Source organism: Vipera berus (assembly GCF_964194415.1).
Source record: "Vipera berus genome assembly, chromosome: 1".
Classification (NCBI taxonomy): domain Eukaryota; kingdom Metazoa; phylum Chordata; class Lepidosauria; order Squamata; family Viperidae; genus Vipera; species Vipera berus.
Window position 1 is genome coordinate 204271148 of NC_138202.1, and position 27197 is coordinate 204298344.

Here is a 27197-nt window from a genome sequence, read left to right on the forward strand (position 1 = left end):
AATATATGGTATATTTAACCAGTATCTTAGAGATACTACATCTTATAGATTCTGACATCTAACTGTTAAACATTTCTTCTTAGATCAGAGATAGGGTAGCGTTGAAAAGTGAACAAATTAGTCCCCAAGATATTGCTCCCTTGGGCTACTACACTAGCAATGCAAAAGCAGGTGAATTGAGTTTGCTTATGAATCTAATTTATAAAGTATACTCCAAAGTGAAACCACAGTCTTTAGCCAATAATTTGAAGAGGCATATTTGACTCTTATTAGCCCCAGATGTACATTTCTTAACATGAAAGTTTACAATTTCTAAGGACACAGTCTAATATACTTTAACTGAAGTCCTTCTACTTTAAAGTAACCATATGGTGTATTGCATTCACAGTCTGTATATACTGTAGGTTCCAAGACACAGTAACATAATCTAAATAGATCTGTCAATGTCTATCAACATAAAATTCTCCAGTGCTTGGGGCCAACATGGCCACTTAATCAATTGCTTCAAGCTAGCATATTTCATTCTCTTTATTTGTTAAATATTAATGATATATGGTAGAATAGAAAATGTTAATATGTTTGCCAAGGAAATAGCTGCTAAATAAACTTTGTTCAATGTGCACGATTCTTTATTCTTCAAAATTAACTGTAACGCTTTCCAAATCAATACAACTAAGTGATCTGAAACAATCCTGTAGGTATTTCCATGTCCAGCTAGCAACTTTTTATTTACTTAAATATGTACATTAAGTGCCAAAACAAGCAATTGTTCCTTCTTGTGCTGGCATTATTTTCCAGTTACTCTATCAGTGTTGGGAGGCCAAGTTAATTTTTAAACAAGCCACAGTCTTTATGTAGGTATATGTCAAGTATTACCCATAACTAAAATTATGATGTGCTAGTCAGCTGCAGAAACCAGTGGTAGTAGATGCCTGGTGGGCAGGCGGCACTGGTGATACAGCTAATGATTACTCATGCCTGGCTGATTTATTGAAGCAATAAAATTAAATGATACAGCACCAGGCCCATATTCATCCACTATCACAGCTAACACCTGCTTCTGTGGAACAATGCCAGCTCACTACTATCATCGCGTGGCAAAAGCAACATCTGTTGCAGACCACTTTGTCCCACAATTAATTCATCCATAGATGGAAGCGACACCCATCCTAGGAAGCTAATTACTACCTAAGAACGGGAGCCTGGGGATCTTGTCTTCTAAACTCAAATCTCACCCGACAGGCTTGGAGAAATCACTTCCACAGGACAGAAGCAGCAACTGAAAAAACAGCAGGGAAGAGCAGTGTTTGCTTTGAACGATGGCCATGCATATTATGATTATATACCTCCACTTACATTTTGTATAAGAAATCTGCAGATGTGTAGGTATCCCCTCTGGCAAGTATTTTAATCTTAACAGCATTGACAGAACCATTTTATGGCTAATACAAATTATTCACGTCGGAAACTGAAGACGTAGAAGCCAAAGAAATAACTAGTAGCTACCAAGCGCTACCAATATTGCGATATTGCTATTCTGTGCTGACTTGAGCACATTCTAATCTAAGGCTTCCCGTTTTTTTTTCAAATTGAGATTTATTTATAGAAATACACACTTTTTTAAAAAAACACGGGTGTGATATGTGTATATATTCAGCAAAAAGAGTCTGGGCTCAGCAAAAATACCCAGTGTTGTGGTATAAATTAGTTACATGAGTTATAAATGGATAAATCCAACAGTATTGCCTCCTGGAGTTGTGAGTGCTGGAGGTTTTCAAAAATAGACCGGACAACCATTTGACTTTGGATGATATAAAGCAAGGGTAGGCAACCTTGGCTCTTTTATGACTCGTGGACTTCAACTTCCAGAATTCCTGAGCCAGCATAGCTAAAGTCTCCTGCCTTCAGCAGGGGTTAGACTAGAAACCCCACAAGGTCCCTTCCAGCCCTATGATTCTACGTTCTATGTATGCAAGATGACTTCCAGAAACATCACTTTCTCTTCTGGTCCTCATCCCTTGCAATTACTCAAACCCATTTCAGAAGGTTGGAGAAACCAGACCAACAATTAGAAATAACAACATATCTAGGTTTTACTGACAGAAGTCATTCTACATAAAGGAATACTTGTTTTAACTGAAACTGGGACCAGTTTAGATTAAACTCAGATGCCCACCAAACAGGACTGCATTTTAGGAATTACAATAAAACTACCGTAAGTCTTTTTTTTCTGAGGCTTTGCTATTTTTCAAATTAGAAATTAGGTTTTGAACATCTGTGAGACCATTCAGAAGGAGGTCATTTGATGACAAAATGTAAGGATCCTCACTTACAAAATGTCCCTCCCGAGAATCAACAGAAATGCGTTGTTATGAACTGAACTGTATCTTGCTGAAGACCGGAAGGTGAGATGTGAACAGGCAGTCATCTTTGCTTGTTACAGTCTATTGGAGTTTAGCCAAGTTCTTTCATGCGTGACTTTTGTTTCTTCTTCTGTATAAGCCTCTTGTAACTCCTTCTTAGAGTACAAAAGGTTCCCAGGAAGAAGGATTATTATATATGTGGGCATTCCTATAAGTGTATACAATCAGTGCCATTATACTGGCAAATTCTCCGTAAAACCAGGGTTTACCCACTGGTTTGAATCAAGGGAAGATGGTTGATAGAGCTTTAGATGTTCTTAAGCAGAAGTCATAATTTGATGAAATAAAGTAATTACTGCACAAATGTTACTAGCCACATGTTTCAGATGATTGGCTGCTATGGCTTCAAAGAATTGTGCCACAGCAGTTAGGAATACTAGGGATATATTGATGGGGGGTGGGAACTACTGGTGACAAGTGAATTGAAGTGATAAAGCCTGGATCCTTTCCACTAATATAATAGTGAGAAATCCTACCGGGGTAAGTGAACACTCACTAGATGGAAAGTCATGTAGAAATACTTACCGTGAAGGGCAAAGTCATTAGATACCAACATAAACTATAAGTTGAGGTTCCTCCGGGATTCCAAAGGTTCCAGGTCACTGGGCATAGATACATTAAGGATCTTCATGTTGGATGCTAGTCATAAGGTGATTATTGCTATCCTGCATCTAGTATCAATGACACACACAGAATTGCTATGGAAATTAGCACTTTACTCAAGGTTGAGGAGATGACGGAAGACACAGAATGCAAAGCAACACACGGGTTTCTGAAAGAAGCTTGTCTGAGTGGTATTATTTTTAGTAAAAGTGCATAGGAGAATAGTCAAAATCCAATCCAGAGTTCCAAGAGTGAGGTAAGGGTTATCAGCCAGTCCAGAGGTCAGAATTTCACAAGTAGAGTCCTACACAAACATTACACAAGAGCTGGAGATTAGATTAGAAGGATTATGGGTCAGGGCTTGAAAGGCCCAAAATCAAGAACAACACATGGTAATTCTTCTAAGCTGAGTTCTTTATTGTTTCACACCTATAAACAAAATCTTGCCAGACTGAGAACTTTACCACCTGCATGTACAATATTCTATGAGCTACTGAGGAGGGCCTGTCTTTACCCTCTTGTCTGTCACACATGATCTCAGGGCTGAGCTGCCTCTTACAACTCTGAAATTCCTTCCCAAGGATCCATCTCCTCAGCACATTCTACCACAGGGCTGCCTCTTTAATAAGGCTGCAGAGAGCTATCTATAATCAAGGTATTTATTCCCTTGCTTGATTGTGAGTCTCATAGAATGACTTCCCTTTTCTTTTTGTTCTGACATCTTCTTTTTCAGCTGGTTCAGATGATGCCTGGGTTTAATCACCCTCATGCGATTCCTGGCTTTGTGTCTCCTGAAACCGACATTCCACAAGTTCTACTGGAGTATTGTCTTCAGAGTCATCATCGGAGTCCTGTCTCATGACACTTTCCACAACCTCCATCTCTCTATATATATTAAACCCAGTATTTGTAGATTTTTTTGTTAAGGCTAACTGGTTAGAGAGGAGTATGGGATATTATATTGCTGAAAAAAACAACCTTGTCATTTAATCTCTTCCTTGCATTAAAGGAGAGTGATTGGACCAATTTTAGAAGAAGACCAACAGATGCTTGGTTGCAAAAAATAAGATTAAATGTATGTATACAATGCAGTAGAGTCTAAGATTATCATTGAGTGGCCTTTGTTTTTTCTCTATTGAATTACTTACTGGTTAGATGTTAAGTTTGAAGATTTCAGAGGTATGTAGTATCCACCGTAAAGAATGTTAAAATATTGACCTGAATTTTCCTTTGACATTTAATGAAATGCCTTTTTTTTGCAAACATGTTGATTACTTATTCAGTGATGCTTTCAGCTGTTTTTCAACTACTTCCTACATTCCAGTACCAAGAATTTTTAAGCTAGAACACTTTATTAGTTTACACAGGGACTAATGAGATTTGCAATGGCTTTAGGAACAAAAGGTTCCCCCAATAATCACCTTATGTAATAAAAATGCTTACCTTAAAGTGTTAGATATTGTTCAATTGTTCAGTTGCTTTCCAATGCTACACCTTGTACTTTGTTTTGTTACACAAAAAGACCCACCTGCTGAATGCCTCATTTTATGATAATTTTTCTCCTTTATATTCTTAATAATGGCACACAATCTATTATGCAGAATTCAGCTTTTCTTCACATGGAAATGTAGGGCATTTCTTGTATTTTACTTTGGATGCAATAAATTACAAGGTTCATTGCTTTTCATATTAAAGCTGTTCCTTAAATGCATTGAGTTGAACAAAAAAAAATAGCTCAACGACTCATGTTTCAACTGAATTCATTGTTAATATAAATGAAAGCTTGAAGTAGAGTCAGCCTCCACACTTATCGTAATCTTGTTCTTCACTTCAACGCTACAATGGAAAACCTATCAACTTGTCCAAGTGCAATTTTCTTGTAAGTGTTCCCTTCCTTCTCTAAAAGCCCACTGCAGTCATCCAACTTATTTAACACACCATGGAGCCAAGCTATCGTGTATTCTATTCTTTTGCTCTAATATTTGACTGCACAATCACAAGTATTCAAGGCCTTTTCTTTTATAACTACCTTGATTCTGTTGAGGGAGTTCCCATTCCCACTTTCTGCCATAATTCCACCACGTTAATTTTGTTAACAAGAGCTATCTACTGATCTACAAAGTAACGTGCTGAAATGCACCCAATCCTGAATCACTTGAGGCAGCGCATTCATTTTCCCTAGTGAAAAGGCAATGCAAAACGTATGCTAATACACACCATTTACCCCAAAATTTTCAAATTGCTGTAGAACATATTTGGAGGAAACTGCAGATCATGGCAATCATCCCATTTGGCAATGAGTGTCGGTTCCGTTTCTAAGTAACCAAGTTCTACTTTGATGTCATTTGCCTTTATTTCATCCTATTACAACAGGGATCCAGTAGCTAAATACCTCATTCACTTCTCAGATTCTTTCTTCTGTTTTATTTAGGCTTTAATCTTTAGGACTGGTGATAAAGAAACATAATTTTCTTTGCATATTTTGTATGACTAGAAACGGTATGCCATTTTATTAGTTTTTGTACGATGAACAATGTTTTATTTGGACTTCTATTAATGCTGTGTGGATATCCAAGAAAACAAAATAAAACAAAAGCATCATCAAATAAACCAACCCAGAGTTTTCACTTAAGGCACAAACGAACAGGCTCAAAGTATTATATCTAAAATGAATTTTGCAAAGACTTAGCTCTCTGGAGAAGTCAATACTGCTGGGAAAAGTGAAAGGAAAGAGGAAAAAAAACCATAAACAACCAGAGGCAAGGTGAATAGACTCAGTTACAGTGTTGATGGGTGCACTATTGAAGATCTGAAGGACCAAGTTGAGAATAGATCCTCCTGGGGGAAAAAAATCTATGTGGTCAATCAGAGTCAACATTTGATGGCATTATCAATAGTAATTATTGCAGTAATTCCTCTTCACAGTAATACAGGTAGTCCGCGATTTACAACAGTCCATTTAGTGGTCTTTCGAAATTACTACGGCACTGAAAAAAGTGACTTATGACCATTTTTCACTTTTATGACCATTGCAGCATCCCCCTGGCCACGTGCTTTACATTCAGATGCTCGGCAATTGGTTTACATTTATGACGACTGCATTGTCCCGGGGGTCACGTGATCAACTTTTGTGATCTTCTGACAAGCAAAGTCAACAAGGAAGCCCGATTCACTTAACCACCGTGTCACTAACTGAACAACTGCAGCGATTCACTTAACAAACGTGGCAAGAAAAGTCGCAAAATGGGGCAAAACTCACTTCGCCAATTTCTCATTTAGCGGCAGAAAAGTTGGGCTCAATGGTGGTCATAAGCCGAGGACTACCTGTAATTAATGCCCTAGGTTATCTAGAAAATACACCAAAAGTTGGAAGGCAGAGATCAGGGCACGAGGTCAACAAATATAAAATAAGATCATTAACTGCCTATTGACCTTTATAGCCCTAAATGGATTAATCTGAAACGAAGAGAAGAGTGAGGGGTGACATGATAGCAGTGTTCCAATATCTCAGGGGCTGCCACAAAGAAGAGGGAGTCAAGCTATTCTCCAAAGCACCCATAGGCAGGACAAGAAGCAACGGATGGAAACTAGTCAAGGAGAGAAGCAACCTAGAACTAAGCAGAAACTTCCTGACAGTTAGAACAATTAATCAGTGGAACAACCTGCCTCCAGAGGTGGTGAATGCTCCAACACCGGAGGTTTTTAAGAAGAGACTGGACAGCCATTTGCCTGAAATGGTATAGGGTTTCCTGCCTGAGCAGGGGGTTGGACTAGATGACCTCCAAGGTCCCTTCCAACTACTACTACTACTACTACTACCTCTTCTTCTTCTTCATCATCATCATTATTATTATTATTATTATTATTATTATTATTATTATTATTATTATTATTATTATTATTATTATTATTATATTATTATTATTATTAAATGTGGGCATGATTTGGAGAGGGACAACTGCAGCCTCCTCATAAGGCCTTCCAAAGCATCACAACAAAGGAATTTGGAGAAGTGCACGTATGGACTCAGGAACTGCTTCACCTAGGGCGCCCTTCATCAACAGCGGGAGGAAGAAGGCGACAAAGGTCAGCTGGGGGCAACAGGGTTTGCAGAGCACAGGATGGCAAGGACAGCTTGGGCTTTGCCCTGTGGGCAGTAAGGTGGCCGGCCATAGGGTGGCACAGGGCTGGCAGCTGCTGGCTGAGACTGCCAAAGGCTGCAGGCCTCTACTTCAGCTCCCGCACTGCCATCATTGCTATGGAGTGCCACTATGAAGGGTGGCTGAAAGGGTAGGAGACAGAACTGAAATATTCCAGCAGCCATAAGAGCTGGTGGGCTGCCAAGCGTCTATATTTTGATTTTGTAACCATGGGTGTGCTGCTGCAGCAGCTGTAACTTTGGGGACCAGGCAGTTGCTGAATAAGTAGTTCTTAAGGAAGAACTACTTGTATCGCTTACCTGTAAATATCTTTGCTAATGCGGAGCTGCACCAATTTGGAAGTACAAACGAGCGCTATGGAAAAATGGCATTATTTGCTTATCAACAAAAGGCACCGTTCACCCTTTTATTGCAACATGAATACAGAATTCATTTATATGGTGAACTATGTCAAAGGAAGTGCTACCCAGGCCTATCTGCAAGATGAAAGTATCACTCAGCAAACGTTTATTAAAAATGGTTTGCATTTAATTATTAAAATAAATGGAATGGCTATGTTTCAAATGCTATTGTGCCCACCATGGAAAGCAAAACTTCTGTGAGTTAGTTACTGTTAAGTCTACAGCTGCTTATTGTGAATACAGCCTCATTATGATTACATTTTTAGAAACTGAATCATAAATGTTCCTGGGTGACCAGTTATAAATAAAATGTAATCTATACTGCTGTGTTCTTGTAGTGAGTACTGGGTCATGACAGTTTTTGCATGAGCAAAAAGCTGCAAACAAAATCAACTTCTGGCAGATTATAATTGCAATGTATCACTTCACACACGTATGAGGATTTCTGTCGATTATGCAGTTTGTCTCAGGACAGGCCATTTGTGTATTGTCCTTGTCCTTGACTCGTGGTCCTGAACTCAAAGACCCACCTCATTTTCTCATAGCCCAAATGCACCTTCTCTGTGGCCTCTATTTCGCATTTCCTCTATAAAAGAACCGTATCGCAGCATTCAAAGGTTAAGTTCTTTTGAAATAAACATGCTGTAATGCAATCCTATTCTATACTTTACGATTTGAAAAGGTTTCCAATCTTGTGCTGGAGCCAATACAAAACCCCTATAAAGCGATCCAAAATATTGTTTTCTCCCGGATAAAATTACCAAGATCTACAGATCACCTTCACAGCCTTCTTCCAAATAAACAGAGCCGTGGTGGCGCAGTGGTTAGAATGCAGTATTACAGGCTAACTCTGCTCACGCTGCCAGGTTTTCGATTCCTCCGATCCTGATCGGCTCAGGGTTGATTCATCCTTCCCTTCTTCTGCGGTGGATGAAATGAGGACCCAGGGTTTTGGGGGCAATATGCTGATTCTGTAAACTGCTTAGAGAGGGCTGTAAAGCATTGTGAAGCAATATGTAATTCTAAGTGCTCTTGCTATTGGTAAAGTGATGTAAGTGGTTTCTAAGAAAGGCTACCTTTTAGCATAGAAACCTCGGGAGAGAAATGCCTTGCCCCTAAATCTTTCTTCTTGATTTCTGGGGATATAAGCAGTACAATTACTGTAATCCAGTGGTAGATTTCAGCAGCAGACTGACAAACTAAATGGATGGGATAAAACTAATTAATTTGCCTTTTCAAAAGTTACTTACAAAATGTTGAGTGATACCTGTGAAACAAAATAGAGTGAAAGTGGCCATTAAAGTGGCTTTTAAATGGGATATAATCTCTGTGAACTTATGCAGAATTGACTTGGAAGGCCGGTGTGTGGTGTAGTTGGTTCACATGGTGTGGTAGGATGGAGGGTTTGTTGTCACTGTGTGTTGGGGGGAGGGAGCACGGGGGGAGGCTCAGCTAATCTCAGTGTACACATGTTGTACTTGGACAATAAAGGTTTATTATTATTATTATTATTATTATTATTATTATTATTATTATTATTATTATTGTTATTATTATTATTGTTGTTGTTATTGTTGTTTGTTGTTGTTGTTGTTGTTGTTGTTGTTATTATTATTATTATTATTATTATTATTATTATTATTATTATTATTATTATTATTTTAACCCAATTGGGAAAACCTCTTGCGTTGCTGCCTGCCCAAACTCCTTTCTCTCTATGAATAGCCTGATTGTCTACAGAATTAAACATTGTACACAAGGTTTTCCTGGCTCCCCTCTCTTCCCCTTTAGTCAGGGGACATTTTAAAAAACAGTACTGAGGCCTTGGGGATACGTGTCCCATTTAGCATTAAGAACCAACCAACAACACTGCGGAAGAGAAACACAATGTCTTTTTTTTAAAAAAAGGAGAGAAAACAGAAAAAGCACAGAATGTGTGCTCTGTGCATAAAAAGCAATTCTACCTACGATTCTACAGATATTTACTTCATTCAGGCAGCTTTTTTGTCCTCCCAAGATACTTCCTCATGTGACTGATGATAATTAGATCTTTTTAATCTAAAGGTTCGAACAATATATTAGAGCTAAAATGCCACGTAGTTTTAGGAAATTGCTCTTCCTACAGAGGTATTTCTTGCCAACTCTTCCAGTAGATCCTCACCTTGAAAATCCAGAGGAAGTGCTAATCCTCTGTAAAGATAGTCCTCAACTTACAACAGTTCATTTAGTGACCGTCTGAAGTTACGGTACTGAAAAAGGGACTTATGACCATTTTTCACACTTATAACCATTGCAGCTTATTTCTTCTTCTTCTTCTTCTTCTTCTTCTTCTTCTTCTTCTTCTTCTTCTTCTTCTTCTTCTTCTTCTTCTTCTTCTTCTTCCTCCTCTTCTTCTCCTCCTCCTCCTCCTTCTTCCTTCTCCTCCTCCTTCCATGTCTAGATCAAACTTTAAACTGCCAGAATGAAGCTACCTTCTTGGGTTTGTCATTGGCCAAAAATAACTCATTATTGATATATGTTTCTGTTAATAGCGGACATACCAGCAGATTGGCCAGACTTTGTGTCTCTCCACATTTACATAGCACGCATGTTGTTATCTCATAAGAGCTTGGCAACTGACTCATATTTATGACGACTGCAGTGTCCTGGGATCATGTGATCATCTTTTGTGACCTTCTGACAAGCAAAGTCAACAGGGAAGCCAGATTCACTTAACAACCATTTTACTAACTTAATTGCAATGATTCACTTAACAACTATGGCAAGAGAAGTCATAAAATGGGGCAAACATCACTTAACAGGGTGAAATTTTGGGCTCAGTTGTGGTCGTAAGTCAAGAAATACCTATAGTCAAGTTTGGAGATCTGTATCTATGAAAGGGAACAAGACTCACTTTTGCTGATAGATACTCTTTCCACTGTATATAATTGGGCTGTTGGTTTTATCTCCGAGTTTGATGATTTGGCTGCAAACGTTTTGTCTCCCTTCAGGGGGAGGGAGGACATCTTCAGTGTGCTTTGAATTGTGTTTGTCTGCCAGAGCATGGCCTTTATATATCTTTTTGTGCCATGTAAATTGGTGTGGGTGTTATTTGTCTGGATGTTGCTGAGCCATGGTCTGGTTTCGGGCTGTTTGATTGGCTGGTTGTTGTTGTTGGCCCATAGTCCTTGTTGTTTAAGTATTGTCTGTGTGATGCAAATGGTGCTTGTTCGTTTGGTTGCTTCTGAGTCATGATCTGGTTTTGGGTTGTTTGGATGGATGGCTGTTGTCGAGACATGGTCTGGTTTCCTGGGGGGGGTGTTGTGATTTTTGTTGCTGTGTGGCGGGGTGCCTGTTTGTTTTAAATGCTGCCTTCAGGATAGCGGTTGAAGTGGTTCTTTCATTCTCAGCGGTTGGTAGATTGGGTTGATGTCAATGTGTCTGTTTATTGACTTATTGATGGAGAACCAGGCTTCGAAGAATTCTCTTGATTTCACTTGGGTTACATCAAACAAAAAGGTATTTAAAGGCCAGTGCTCTGATAGACAAGCACAATTCAAAGCACACTGAAGCTGTCCCCCCAAATGGAGACGAAATGTCTGCAGCCAAGTCGCGAAGCTTGGAGATCAAACCAACAGCCCAACTACCAACCCGAGCTACTAATATTCAAACACATCTCAACTGTATATAATCCTGTATTTTCTTTCTTTCAATTTGGACTGGGTGATATGCAAAAAAGCATGGAATACATGCTGTATGTGTGTGAATTTGCCACTAATTTTAAATAAGGGTTTAAATATGTGTGTTTTCAGATGAAGACAGCATCCACACACTCTAGTATTACAGGATATATTACACAACACTGGCAAATATCACATACTTTAATTCTGTCCTTTAGTATCTGAAACCTGTTGCTTGAGGCAGATTCCCATATCTGCACATTGTCTTTGAACTGTTGCAAGAAGGTTTTCCCTTTTGTTTCCATGCTTTGCTTCGTTCATGTTATCCTGCAGAATTTGATAGCGATAGCATCCTTTTTTCATAGTTTCATCCAAAGGGAAAGAACGGTACCAATTCCATTATGGTTCTTTGAATACAGGAAGAGACATTCAAGGTTGAATGAAGGCACCATAACATTAGCATTCTTCTAGCTCTACCACCGTTTTGATGCCTCTCAATAGCTCCAGTATCCTCAATAAGATTACAAGTGGTGGATGTTTGGAAGTCTCCCAGGAGACTGTAAGCAGATAGGTAGTAGCTCCATTCGACCTACCGGCCTTTGTATCAGACATACAAAGTATACTCTTTTTAAGTACACTTGCACGGCATAATGCCACTGCTTCCAAATATTACTATTAAAATGACTTCAATCTTCTTTGTGTTCTCTTAGTGTATGTTTACTCACTCAGTGTGTCTTTGTGCATAATGTATAGTCCAATAAAAATTTATTGGCACTTCAATATGCTCCTGGGTGTCTTTTCACACAAAACAAACATTGTAATTGGATTTTGATATTTCCTTGTTTTGAGCCAGAAAGCTATATCAGAAGTTGTGCAAATCCAATGCACAACTTAATTTCTCACCTGTATACACTGTATACACTGCTATTCTTAAAAATCAAATTCCTCTTACATACAACAGTGTTGATCATGAAAATATGCTATTTTTTTTACAAAAAGCCTGTACAAGATAACCCTTAAAATGTTTTATAAAATGTGTAATTATTTCTTTGAATAAAATTAGATTACATATGCTAAGAGCTCCTATTCTAATAATAACTAGAGAAGGCATTATAACCATGCTATTTTATTTAATAGAACGGAATCAGACTGACCTGAAAGATACCTTTTGAAACCTTTGGTTCTCAGAGATGACAAAAATCACTCACCAGAATTAACTGGTGAGTATCACAGCATCACTTCTTCTGATAACTATATTTTTATTGTCCGACATTCCCTTTAAGTAATAAAGTATCAATAGGTAGGGTTCTTCCAAAGGATTCTGGATGCTAAGGAATGGCATGTGCTCTAAGGAGCACTATCATCAAAGCCATTATGGAACTTCCACTTTCTGAAATAATCAGCATTCCTAGTTGTGCTACCTATCCAATCTCAGTAAATTACAAATGCCCCAATTACTAAAGGTAGAAAATGGATAATGGCCAAATGATGACAATAATGGCTTCATTTATTTAGAAACAAAATGATACTGTTGATGAATGCTATGTAGAGGCTTGCCTCATATATTTGGTATGCATTTTATTTAACATTTCTGCCATTTCATCATTTCAACATATTATGCTACGCATTTCCTTCCAGTCATTTTGAATATTCTTGGGCCACGCCAAAATAGAGCTAGAGCAAATTACAGTCCCAAGTTCTTGCACCATGAGAACATCTAAATTACTCTCTAGTGAGGGTACAGGGGAAGGACTGACTCCTCAACTGCGAGAAGAGTTGCAATTTCTTGGATCCCTAAGTGAATCAGTCTACTGACTACAAGTAGTCCTTGATTTACGACCCCAATTGAGCCCAACATTTTTGTTGCTGAGTGAGACATTTATTAAATGAGTGTTGCCCTATTTTATTATTTTTCTTGCCACAGTTGTTTAGTTAGTAACTAGATTGCTAAGTGAATCTGGCTTCCCCATTGACTTTGCTTGTCAGAAGGTTGCAAAAGGGGACCACATGACTCCAGGATAAGCAACAGTCATAAATATGAGTCAGTTGCCAAGTGTCTCAATTTTGATCATGTGGCTATGGGGTAAATGGTTGTAAGTCACTTTTTTCCGTGCTGTTGTAACTTTGAACGGTCCCTAAATAAACTGCTGTATGTCAAGGACTATCTGTACATACACCTACAGATAAACAAAACATTATATGTAGAACAGAGACATTTTTTCCATGTATATTTTTTTCCAGCTTAGCTAGTGGTGGCCTGTTAGAAGGAAATTAGGATGAAATTCCATTTTTATCTCTTTTTTTTCTCTAATGGCAAAATACAACTCTCAGAGCACTTCCTTGCAGCCTTCTCTATTAACATGCCCTTTCAATGATCAATAAATATGACCTCCCTAACAGACTCCCAGTTAATCAAATCATCTTGTCACATTCATTTCTGAGTCTTACCCACCAATAAGCAACTTGAGGTTGAAATAGCTATGAAAAAAAGAAAAAACACACACATGGTAACTGAATTCTCTGTCTCCAAGCTTCTTGTTTTTCTTCTTGACACACAGTGAAAAAAATAAAATAAACCTGCATGAAGCCGGGGGGGGGGGGGGAACTGTTAACTCAATCCTTGTTTGGCCAAGAAATCATAACTAGCCCAAAACGTGCTATTATGACAATACTAATAAAAGAATACTAATACAACAGAAGCAGCTTAATCTAGTAGTTAATGCATCAGGCTACAAACCAGGAGACCATAAATCCTAGTCCCGCCTTAGCCATGAAAGCCAGCTGGAGACCTTGAGCCAGTCACACTCTCTTAGCCCAACTCACCTCACAGGGTTGCTGTTGTTGTAAAGAAAAATAGGAGGAGAAAAGTGTGTTGGATAGGTTTGCCCCCTTCAGTTATTTGTAAAAATTTATAAACAAATAAAAAACTTGTACTCAGAATAATCTCCTTTCTAATATGTTAATCATCATTTTCATACTACCAGCCTCGTGCAAGTCTATCTAAAAGATTCGTCCTCTGTGTATAAGGATTTATGCCCAAACTACAGTATGTGAAATGAATATTTGATTTTCTGATGTTCTATTTTTACCCAAACAAAACTTCAAGGGATCTGTATTTTACCACTGACATTTGTGGAAGTTTTATTCACTGCTATGATTGTTTTAAAAGGGAACACAGTGGCTCAGTGGGTTAGGACGCTGAGCTTATTGATCAGATGGTCGGCAGTTTGGCGGGTCGAATCCCGAGTGCTGCGTAACAGAGTGAGCGCCTGTTGCTCATCCCAGCTTCTGCCAACCTAGCAGTTCGAAAGCACGTAAAAATGCAAGTAGAAAAATAGGGACCACTACGGTGGGAAGGTAACAGCGTTCTGTGTGCCTTTGGCGTCTAGTCATGCCGGCCACATGACCACGGAGACGTCCTCGCTGGCTCTTCAGCTTTGAAACGGAGATGAGCACCGGCCCCTAGAGTTGGAAACGACTAGCACACGTGTGCGGGGTAACCTTTACCTTTACCTTATGATTGCTTTATTCACTGCTATCACTCCAGACAATACTTCTAGTCCACATATTAAATCCAAATAAAATAGCTGCCTTTTAAGTTCTTACAGCAATTTAAGTCAGGTACACAATTTATATGAATTTTAAACTCTTTTTATCGGTGTCACTGCCCCAACGTAAACCATCCCGCTGGACTTTTCTGTGTTTATGTTTAAATAAAACAGGAACTGTGAGTAAGACATTAGCTTGCTATGTTTATGCTGTAGTCCTTCAAATAATCAAAAAGGCCATTAAGAGTATAACAAATAAAGCAAATGGTTGCTATTGGATTCACAAGGACCATAAATGTATGTAGAACTTCACTTCAGTATCTAAATTATAAATCCAGAAATAATAGCTACCCTAACAAAATTTAAATCCATATTTCAGTGAACTTATAACTCTGCTTATTCCCTCTTAGTATACTACTAAGAATAAATCATAGAATTCAGATAAATCTATCATCATAGAAGATTTACATAATATTTCCTGTTTCTTTTTTCTAATTATTTGCTAGTAACTGGAAGGCAAACGCTAGAATTCTTCCTATAAGTTTTTTTTTTAACTAATCTTTCAGGAACTGTAAATAAGTGTCCAATTTCCAAATAAGTTTGAAATAACTGATTTGTTTTTGTTTTGCCAAACTTAAAAGATACATCCTGGCAAATATTTCTAAATCCATTAACTAAAGAGAAAAATACCCATTTGACCTTTACATATTAGGGCGTTTTACATATCTATGATCTAGGTAGTAACCATTTCAAGAATTTTATGTGATACCACTCTTTCAAGATACTTGGATTTTTCTAAACCAACAGGAAACACAAAACCTTAGCAAGCACAAGATTATATGTGAAGATATACTGAGGAAGTGCATCCTTCGTCAGAATATTGTGTATCATCTTTAAAACTTGTTTCTGCAGTTCATAAATTGCAAAATGCCCCCTTGTTTGATTTTTCTTTAACTTGTGGTTAAATTTCTCCAACTTAGTCCTTTGTAGAGATGTTGGAATAATTGGCAATGCTTGCTGACAGTGATAAGGGGTTGCAATTCAACATATTTAAACAGGCTGGCCAAGTATCCACAGCTTTAAGTATCAACAGTCAAAAGAATTTGCAATCCACACTGCTGAGTGTCAGAATTCAGTGTTCCTCTGAAAATGTATTCCAATACAGTGAAAATGATGAACTCACTCAGTGAGGTCTCATACTAACCATCAATTACTCAAGTCTTTCAATCATATCAGCAAAGGGATCTTGTTAGAAAGGAAAATGAAAAGTTAATTCAAACAGTTCAGAGTATTTTTACCTTATTTTGATCTGTCCAGTATAAGAAAAATCCTTGTGGGTCTGTTCTGAGAAAAATCGTTGTCACGCTAGAAGAATCCTACACAAAAACAAAGGATGCAGAATTAGCACATAACCTAATCTTGAACAGAAAACGTTTAGTTAATAACATATTCTATATAGAAATATACCTAGAGGGAAGTAAATTTAAACTGCTGTAATTTGTGGTGTACTCAAGTCCTTTTTACTCAACAGGAGTTCACATAAACCATTTGAACAGACTAGGTAAATAGGAGGGTGCCAATTAACTATACTAGTATACTTTTATAACTCTATCTACCTCAGGTGTGTCCGATCCGCAGTCCATGGATTGGATGTGGCCAGTGGTGGGATTCAAATATGTGAACAACCAGTTCTCTGTGTGGATGCCGTTTCCGGAAGTCCATTCTGAGCCTGGGCAACAAAAAATTAGCTACCGGTTCTGCCGAAGTGGTGCGAACAGGCTGAATCCCACCACTGCATGTGGCCCTGGACAGCTAGTAATGTGGCCCCACAAGATCATAATTTTTTAACAATGTGTGATTTATATACATTAACTATATTATATATTTTATATGCAGCCCAAGACAATTCCTCTTCACGCAATGCTGCCGAGGCAAGCCAAAAGGTTGGACACCCATGATCTACTCTCTCCCTACCTCAAATGCATTTTGGAAGATACAGTAAATCTCCCAGTACCCATCAGAAATCCTACTTTAAATGCCACTAATTCAAAATGAGAACATTTCAGTTAATTAACCCCACACAAGTATACACTGCAAGTATATTCATCAAGTACTTTGAAATCTCAATTTGCATAATTGAATGAATGAGACCAACAGACAATGCTGCTGTTATCACAACATTTGGGAAGCCAATCACATTTCAAAGCTGAACATTCCGAACTTGGCTTCTCTCTTTGGAGAACAGCTTTCAACAGGGAAGCATTTGAAAATGTGTCTCATTCAATTTCACTGAGTTGACATTGCAAGTTGATTCCAGTTCAACATTTTTTACATTATCTCCCAGCAGTGGACCTCTTGAAGTATACAGCATGATTCTTAATCTGTTGAGATGCAGCTTTTTTCTAGGTGTTATCCGATTATACTTACTGTCTATCTGCCACCTGCTCTGTAGAGCCTGTAAATTTCACTATTTCACAACTCTTGCTTTAACATTCGTATTTTTTTTTGAAGAAGTATTTTACAGAACTATCATGCCTCTCATTAGAGACAGAATGGGTATAGGACGGAGCTTCAGTATACACACATAAAAATCCACACATAACATTGTGCTTTTGTTTGCTTTAAGCAAGGGTCAAACAGTATATTTAAATGGTCCCCTTGGACTTGTCCTCGATGTGTTAACTGGCATAAGCCAAATAAACATAGGTAACTAAGAAGCCATAGTTGATCTGTTCCCTTGATAACTGATCTTAGGCAAAAGATAACACACCATAACAGGAAGCCACAACACTAACTTTCATCTATGTGACCCAAGCCAGCCCTTATGTCCATCCATTCGTCACTTGAGATCATTTCCTTTGCTTCTGTGGAAAGTTTTTTAAAAAAATAAAACTGAGCTCATAATATCTCCCCATAAATAAGAAATATTGATTCACACAAACATACAAAATTATTTGTCTTGCCTCAAATACAGTTTCTAAATGGTACAATTATTATTGGCTACCATTTTTCCATTAAAATGTATTTTTGCTGCACTAATTTGTTCACTTTTAATAAGAATAAATACATTAAGAATCCCCATCTGAAAATGTTGTATAGATTTTCATATTTTACTACAAGTAGTCCTCGACTTACAACAGTTCATTTAGTGACTGTTCAAAGTTACATGGCGGCGAAAAATGTGACATGACTATTATTCACAGTTACAACTGTTCCAGCATCCCCAGGGTCATGTGATCTAAATTCAGACGCTTGATGCTTGACTCATAGTTATGACAGTAGCAGTGTCATGTTGCGACCTCCTGACAAGCAAAGTCAATGAGGAAGCCACTTAACAAGCTTGTTGCTAACTTAACAACTGCAGTGATTCACTTAATAACTGTGGCAAGAAAGGTTGTAAAATGGAGCAAAGTTCACTTTAACTGTCTCACTTAGCAAAAAATAATTTTTGGGCTCAATTGTGGTTGTAAATGGAGGACTAGTAGGATGGTTAAAACAAAAAAAGAACTGATTCCTTTCAGAAGCATGTTGTAGCTACACTACATGTTTTCCAACTTCATTAGATAGACCAGACCAAGAATTAACTCACAGAAATGCCAAGATACTTTTATTGAGTTTATAAAAAAAAAAGAATCTTGCAAGTCTAATTGTGCTATGTCTCCTGCCTTCCTTATTCTGTACCCATCTGAATTAGGGGGGATTCTGAATCACTAACAAATGCTTTCTGCTTCTTTTGGATTTCAACCAGGTTTTTCTCATCCCTCTGGAAACAGATCTAGCCCATCTCTGTCAAGATCATCTTCCTTATTCTCTACAACAATTAATAACAACTGTATAATACAAAAGAAAAACTAAAATACAAATTAAAAATGACCAACTACAAGCAATTCTTCAAGATTCCTCCACTTTACAAACCCAACAATATAGGTATGTGGACCAGATTAGGAAACCAAAATCATTCAAGCCAATGCAAGTAGTCCTTGACTTACAACAGTTCATTTAGTGACTGTTTGAAGTTACAACGGCACTAAAAGAAGTGACTTGTGATGGTTTTTCACACTTACAACTCTTTGTAGCATCCCCATGGTCACGTGATCAGAATTCAGATGCTTGGCAACTGGTTCATATTTACAATGGTTGCAATGTCCCGGGATCACTTAACAACCGGGTTACTCACAACTGCAGTGATTCACTTAACGACTGTGGCAAGAAAGATCATAAAACGGGGTGAAACCCACTTAACAAATATCTCACTTAGCAACCGAAATTTGGGGCTCAATTGTGGTCAGACTGTTCTGAACCAGCCTGCTACCGGCCTTGCAATAAGGCAAACCCCTGTTCAAACAGTAGAGACTGGAGAGCGTCTAAGGCTGGAAAGCGTCTGCCAAGATTTATTACTCAAATAACAGAACAAGAAACAAAAACACTGGAACTTGAATCCTCAAACGGAAGGGTTGCTTTCAGCAATCAGCCCTTCCCCAAACACTCCTTTTATTTAGAGATCAGGGCGTGGCCTCCCTGTGCCTCCTCCCGAGGAGTCCCACAGCCTTTCTCTGTTTGGTCCTGCTCGACTGCCTCCTGCGTCGGGCGTCCTTGAACAGGGCCAGCTGTGGGTCATCATCCTCCGCACTATCGGGCTCATGCAGCTGAGAAGAGGGCCCCGGCTGGGGGCTCTGCGAAGCCTCCAAACCATCATCAGCCGGTTCGTCTTCCACACACTCCTCCTCCCCCTCATCTGAGTCATCCGACACATCTGAGCCGGCTGCCGGACCCACAGGCTGGCCCTGAGTCACAACACAGACGTTGAGGACTATCTGTACTACCGGTATGTTTATTATATTATCAGAATCTTGCAAATCTAAATGTGTGTCAGAATCCATTTATATCATATTCATAAATGGAATGTTTCAAACATATCCCATGGATTCTGCCATCTCCCGAAGAGAAGAGGATAGATGTGTATTGAACCGGCAATAGGCATTTCAAAGGAAAGGAGAAGCCTTTTGAACTGGGGAAACAAAAGGGGGGCTAGCATCTGGTTTTTGTCACGGTAGACAGCAATAAACAAAAGGATCCTAACTTCCTTTTTCCCACGAGATGGATGATACGAGAGGAAGGATGGGGGACTGACCAAATGGGGATTAAGGGGGGGGTTAAACCGGGAACTCTTTATAAGGGTTTACATCGTGGAAATATTAAGCCCTGTCTCATTTCCTACAACCAAGCATGTCATAGTAAAGATTCCTTTTGGACTAATAATTTGACTCCAAGAGTTTTTGTCTTCCTAAGACGTGGTTTGGGGTGGGTCCTGACAATGTGCTTCTCCCTCCTTCCTTTCATCTTCATGAGAACTAGGGAGGATTTCATCTGAGATGTTTTCTCAGGTTATAGTTAGGCTCTCGACCTCTTTTCTCTGAACATTGTTGTTATGTATCCAGGTACAAGCCTCTGCATAGCAGCAGCCACCAGGGGGCGTTTGGCCTGGACGGTTTTGGCGGGAAACCCAGTTTCGGCGGGAAACCTAGGGCCAACCCCATTGGCTAGCCGCCTACCTGGCCAGGTATATAAGGAGGCCAGGTAGCCCTTATTCTTCAGTACGCTACCCCCCCCAATAAAGAGCTGAACACGTACTCCGGCTGGCGTCTCTTCCTTCCGTCGGACCCATACATCTTGGTAGCAGTTCTTCCTCCTCTTTATTTTCTGCCCATTACATACGTATCAATTTTTCACCTCTAGGATTGCTTGGGGATAGGGGAGCCTATCCCATTTGGGAGAATCAACCAAAATCAGAGAGGTATTACCATCCCTATATATCATTCTACCACATTCAAATATATGCATCTAAGTGCTTGTAGGAAGAGATTGTGTTAATCTATGATGGCAGAAAGTCAGAAGGAAACTAATAGCACCTTTTCCAACTAACAAATTATATTAAAAGGCGTAAGCAGTTTGAGCTCGCTTCATTGGATGCATGGAGTGGATAGACTGATGTAGGATTTAAATTGGGATGAGAGGATGGGAAGGGAGGGGAAAACACTGTTGTGGTGCAGCTATAACTTGCATGTGAGACAGATTACCAGTATCTCATCAATTAACAATTGTAATGTGTTAAAAACACATTGTGCCTGCTGAGACCGTCTGACCCCATTAGATAGATCAGACCAGGAAATCAACTCCACAGGAAGGCTAGAAATACTTTTACTGAGATTGGCTATTGTAACGGCATCTTGCAAGTCTAATTGTGCTGTTCTTCCTCCTCCTTAAGAGTTCTGTGAATTAGGGATGTATGTGTCTGACCTGCTTCCAAATGTTATCTGGCTGTTTCAGACTTTAAAAAATGCTTCAGCCCTTTTTGCCTAGACAACAACTCCTGCATAGCTCCGCCAAGATCATCTTCCTTATTCTCTATAGATTGGCTGAAATCTTTTGATGGGAGTTTAGCAATTTCTTGCTCAATACTGCCGTTAAATTTCCAGGTCTGCCATACTTGTCCTGGGAGACTAGTGAAAAATCAACTCATTTTTCACAAGCAATGAATCCAAGGGACAAGAGACCCAGTGAGGCAGCAATAAAAGAGAATATTTGTAGCTCAGGGTTGAAATGAGAGGTGCTTGGTGCTCCCAGTTACCTAGTTTGGGTAACGAAACATCTGCAAGAAAACAATCAAGCTCAGAAAGCACCGAGGACCCCTCACAGCAAGGTAAGATCCAGAGTTCAAAGCATGGCACAACATTGTAAAATGTCATAGCTAGATTTAAAAAGAAGCTCTTGGTGTTTTCTCTCAGGGAGTGAGGCCAGTAAATAACACAAGCTGAGCCTCCACCCAAATGCACAGCTGAAGAAATTTTCTTATTGTTTACTCTCCTCTGGCCTGTTTTTTTGGCAAGTCCCTGGGATCTGCAGACTTCGGCCTTCTGCTGCTGTATCTTTAAAGCATGCCCGTGTTTAGGATTAGATAGCTGAAGTTCAGAGACTGAGATACTGCCAGTGGGTGCAGGCAGGGAATCCTGAGGCTTGCTGGATCTTCCCCAGCCAGAACAGGATCACTGGCTTCATCATTGCCGGAATCCACTCTTCTGGGACCACTAATCCCAAGGTGCCCCTGGTTCTTCCTTGTCAGCATCATCAGAAGACAAGACCCACAAGGCCATGACGTGGGGAATAATAACCATGAACTCCTTGTGTTGGTCAGATCCCTCACTGTGGGCTTTGGAGTTCTCTGCAGCTATTTTCCACAATGAGGGAGGAGAACATTCATGTAATCTACCCTGGCACCTGATGGATCTAGTTAGCTTCCAAAGGAACCTAATGTTGTTTCTAGGGGCCTGAAATATAGTTTGACTGAGACCTCAGTCGCTAGCAGGAATGGAGAGACAACAATGGCCTTGACCTGGACTGTTCTTATGTAGATAATTCTCCCCTAAAAAGCCCCTTGCCCTTTCCTAAAACATTAACAAGTTTGTTTTCTCCTCAAGAATTGAGTTAGGATATTGGAGGAACCCATCTGGAGAACTGGCACAGGACAGGAATATGTCATGATTTGGGTCTCATGATTCTGCTATTTTAATTGTGATGTTCCCATTCCTTTATGCTTATTCTTTAAACTTCTTAAGTTTTGAATCCTATTTGACTCACTCCAGAGTTGCATTTTGTAAGCTGGATGTCCATTCAAACTGTTCAAATAAATAAATAAATTCCTTGGGCTTGTCAAAGTTCATTTTCAAATGCTGAGGCACAGCCAAAGATATTAAGCTCCTGGGAAAACAAACACCCCTGAGTCATGTGCATTTGCAGTTTGTCACAGAGGGAAGGTCATAAACATGTCATGTTTTTTTTTATATAATGAAGGATATTGCATTGCAGTTTCTGATTGGATATTAGTTCTGTTTTGTTTTTGTTTTTTTAAAAAAACAACCAATGAACCAGACTATGTCCCCATATACTATTAGATCTTTTTTTTTGTCACTGCCATCTGGTATATGTAGCTCCCCCTGACAGGATATACATTTCTCAAGAGTAATTCTGAACACTGAGGGAAGTTTTTGGCCTTCATTTTTCCCCTTGGCAAACATCTTCCTGAGAAACTAGGAGCTTAAAGGACTCTTATATCAAACTTTTACTGCTCAGGAGTTATTAGCAACATGTTTTACTACTGAAGTATTTCTAAGGGTGGGGAGACTTTAAATTGTTAATGATGAACTCTATTCCCCCTCAGCTGTCTCTTTTTGTGAAAGCATCTTGTCCCTCTGAAAAATACATTCTATGCACTATAAGAACTGTCAGTTATATATGGCGCTCATACAATATAAAAAAAATGGTCTAAGCCTAAACGTTCAAGGCACTTCCAGATAAAATGTGGAATATCATGATAGTATCTACCGGTATATCTTCCTTTGAAGCTTTTTTTTTAACCTGCAAAAAGGAAGGTTCCAACATTTTGAATGATTTTCAACATAATCCAGGTTTATACTGTATTCCAGATATTGATTTGTTCTGTGATGATTTTAAAGAGCCTTCCCTGAAGCTGTTTTAGGTGCTAAATTACATTCAGATGATGCTTGTAGGTTTTTCACCATTATATACAGGTTGTAATGATTGCACTGATTCCTAGCCTTTCCTCTTTTTTATTGACTACATGAACCAAAGGAAAAAAAATGTTTTAAATCCAGAATTGTGTGACTTATCTACCATAATCTTAGATTCAAGTGTAAAGTATAATACATTTATTATGTATTTGTATCCCTATTCTGAAGAGTAAAGTATTTATAGATCACCGTTCTGAAGAGTCTTCAAGGAAAAGAGTATCATTTGCATGTATTTTTCTGCACATGTCAATATATCTCTTAAATAGGGGCATTATGTGAACATAAATTAAACTCTGCAAATGGTATGACTAGTTAACTAGTTAACTGGCAGTCTTCGGTATTTGTGTCTATTTCCTGTCATGTTGTTAAATGCTGGAAGACTACCAGGTCCATCAAAAATGAATCCAGAAAGGAAAAAAAAATCTGAGGAACATACATAGCGGTTCTTGCGGAACAGTTCCAAGGTAAAAATTCAAACATTAGAAAATGCTTCTCATACCCAACTGAACTAATACTTAAGCAAGAGGAAATTCTCACTATGTACAGGTAGTCCTTCACTTACAACAGTTCATTTAGCGACCGATCAAAGTTCAACTTCACTGAAAAAAGTGACATGACAAGTTTTCATATTTACGACCATTGCAGGATCGCCCTAGTCATGTGATCAAAATTCAGATGCTTGGCAACTGACTCATATTTATGATGCTTAAATATCTGGGACAGGATCCCAGGGCCACGTGATCACCTTCTGGCAAGCAAAATTAATGGGGAAACCAGATTCATGTTACTAAACATGTTACTAACTTACCAAGTACAATGATTCACTTAACAACTCTGGCAAGAAAAGTCGTAAAATGGGGCAAAATTCAGTTAACAAATGTTTCACTTAGCAACAGAAATTTTGGGCTCAGTTGTGGTTGTATGTTGAGGACTACCAATACAGGTAGTCCTTGATTTACGACCATAATAAAGCCCAACATTTCTATTTTTAACTGACACATTTGTTAAATGAGTATTGCTCCATCTTATGACCTTTCTTGCCACAGTTGTTAAGTGAATCACTACAGTTAAGTTAATAACAATTTTCTTAACTGAATCTGGCTTCCCCATTGACTTTTCTTCTCAGAAAAAGGTGATCACATGATCCTGGGACATTGCAACCATCGTAAATATGAACCAGTTGCCAAGTGTCTGAATTTTGATCATGTGACCATGAGGACGCTACAACAGTGCCATTGTAATTTCAAATGTCACTAAACAAACTCTTGTAAGTTGAGGACTACCTGTATAATCAAATAAGTCCAATTAGCATAATATTTGAATTTTTAAGAACAATTCCTAACCATAAGAACAGGTCAACTGTAGAACAAATTGTTCACTGAGATGATGGAGGACTTAAAAAAAACTGGACAGTCACCTTTAGTGTTTCTTTTAACTTGAATCCCTACCCTGAGTAAAGATTTGTATTTGATGAGACGAATGATCCCTTCCAACTCTATGAATCCAGAAGCCAGTTAACGTATCTGATGAATAGGTAAAATCCTAATAAAATGGATTAGTATGAGTCTATAGCGATAGAGGACAGAAGGAACAGCCTTGAGGAACAGGAAGAAGATCTGCTACCAAGACAAAGTCAGATAAAAGAAAGCTTGAGTCCAGGACAGGAACGTAACCTGAGTAAACACCTCAGAAAATTTCCCCCTATTTCTCACAAGATAAAGGAAGGGAGTACATTCACACTTGCAAGATTCTGTTACCATAACCCAGGGGTGTCAAACTCAATTTCATTGACGGCCACATCAGCATTGCGGTTGCCCTCAGGGGGCCGGGTGGGTATGGCCAGGGTGGGCGTGGCCTACTGGGTGGGTGTGGCTAGAGTGCATATGGCCTACTGGGTGGGTGTGGCCAGCTCTACATCGTTCGCATCAAGGGTGCCTATGGGGGCCTGGGCAGGAGTGGGACAGATCTGAGGGTCTCTGGGCCAGGGCCAAGGCAGTGGGGGCCGTTCCCTCCATTTCCAGGATGGCTTCGCAGGCCACGTGAAACCACTTCACGGGCCGGATCCGGCCCCCGGGCCTTGTGTTTGACATGTCTGCCATAACCTTATAATACAAATAGCACTGTTGTACATGACACTGGATTTCTTGAATGGCTAACAATAAGATAAAAGAAAACCCATTCTAGAATTGTCTGATCTGTGACACAGCCCAAAGCTAACTCTTCTTGTAGCAAACTCCATTTTCTAAAGGCCTTCTAACACAGAGGTTTCCAAAGTCTTCTGACACATAGGTAGCATCCATTCCTCACAAGCATTATGTTGTCATAATAAAAAAAAATAGTTAAGAAGAGTTTATTCAAAAAGAATGTTTCGGGAAGTTGGCATCTCATCCCCTTAATAGGAAATGACTGCCAAAACAATTATAAGAACTATTTTCCACCTTTGCAATCAGAAAGAGAGACTCTATGGGAAATACACAAGGGAAGTCCTACTTTAAGGTAAAGCTTCTCTGCTTCATCCTTTTGGCTGAACAAAGACAGAGAAAAGTTCTTATTAACATCTGGCCAGATTATTAGAAGTTTCCTTCTGAAGCATTCAAGTCTAGAAAAGGAACAGAAATAGAGGAGACCTAAACCACCTATTTTAGATGGGAAATATATGAAAAGGGGCTTGTTATAGGGATTCTACGATGGAAACAGGAAAAGCAGGAAAGCTGACTGTAATTGCTGGTTTATTTGTGTGAATTTGTGAGATGGAGGGCAGTTTCCCAAGGGTATGTTTTCTTCTAAAATAATCCCTGAATGGCATGTCAAAGGACGGTGACACCAAAGAAAGGACTTTCCATCTATCACAGTTTACAAAGGCGTGTTTGATTTAGTTGCCCAAGTACCGTTTTCGTTTTTCCCCCTTTCAAACAAGCTACAGCCTGAACATTTTTATTTCTATTGCGAAAGGCACAGGGAAGAAGGCAGATGGTAATGAGGTTCGCCAGGTCTTGCAGAATGCTGTTTGTACATCGTCTGCTTCGTGTAAGCACTCCAAGTACAGCCTGACAAGCTAAGCAATAGGGATGAGCATGCATCACCCATGCATTTTTCAAGCACCTCTGACTCTGCAGTTCTAACTTCTCCAAGAACAGAATGACAGAGTTGCAAGAGGCCTTGGAGGTCTTCTAGTCCAACCCCCTGCTCAAGCAAGACACCGGCGTATACCATTTCAGACAAATGGTTGTCCAATCTCTTTTTTTTAAAAAAAAACCTCCAGTGCTGGAGCACCCACAACTTCTGGAGGCAAGTCATTCCACTGATTTATTTATTTATTTATTTTATTACATTTATATACCGCCCTTTCCCGGAGGACTCAGGGCGGTTTACAGGGTAATTAAAAACCAAAAATACAAAAGTTAAAAACCAAGTTTAAAAACGATTAAATTTATCCCTGTATAAATAAAACCCCAATTAAAATAAATTAATCCTCAGCCTGGGCCAGAGAGCTCGAAGAGCCAGGTCTTCAGGCCCCGGCGGAATGAACGGAGGTCGGGAGCAGTCCTCAGCTCCACTGGCAGCTGGTTCCAAAGGGCAGGCGCCCCCACTGAGAAGGCCCTATCCCTGGGTGTTACCTGCCGGCAATCTCTTACCGGTGGCACCCTGAGAAGACCCTCCCTGTGGGAGCGCACTGGACGAAGGGAACTTGATGCCGGCAGCAGGTGTTCCTTCAGATATCCCGGACCCAAGCCATGTAGGGCTTTATAGGTCATCACCAGCACCTTGAATTTCACCCGGAGGGCAACCGGAAGCCAATGCAGCTCGCGGAGTAGAGG

At 39.3% G+C, this 27197-nt stretch overlaps 1 protein-coding gene across 3 annotated transcripts in view; it reads right to left on the bottom strand.

Moving 5' to 3' along the window:
- PLCB1 (phospholipase C beta 1) overlaps nucleotides 1–27197 on the bottom strand; it is a 497164-nt gene that overhangs the window by 442568 nt on the left and 27399 nt on the right. For all 3 annotated transcript variants that reach the window (XM_081321970.1, XM_081321971.1, XM_081321972.1), the window contains exon 2: nucleotides 16093–16170. In XM_081321970.1, the coding sequence (XP_081178096.1) occupies nucleotides 16093–16170 (78 nt within the window). The remainder of the gene's footprint in view (nucleotides 1–16092; nucleotides 16171–27197) is intronic.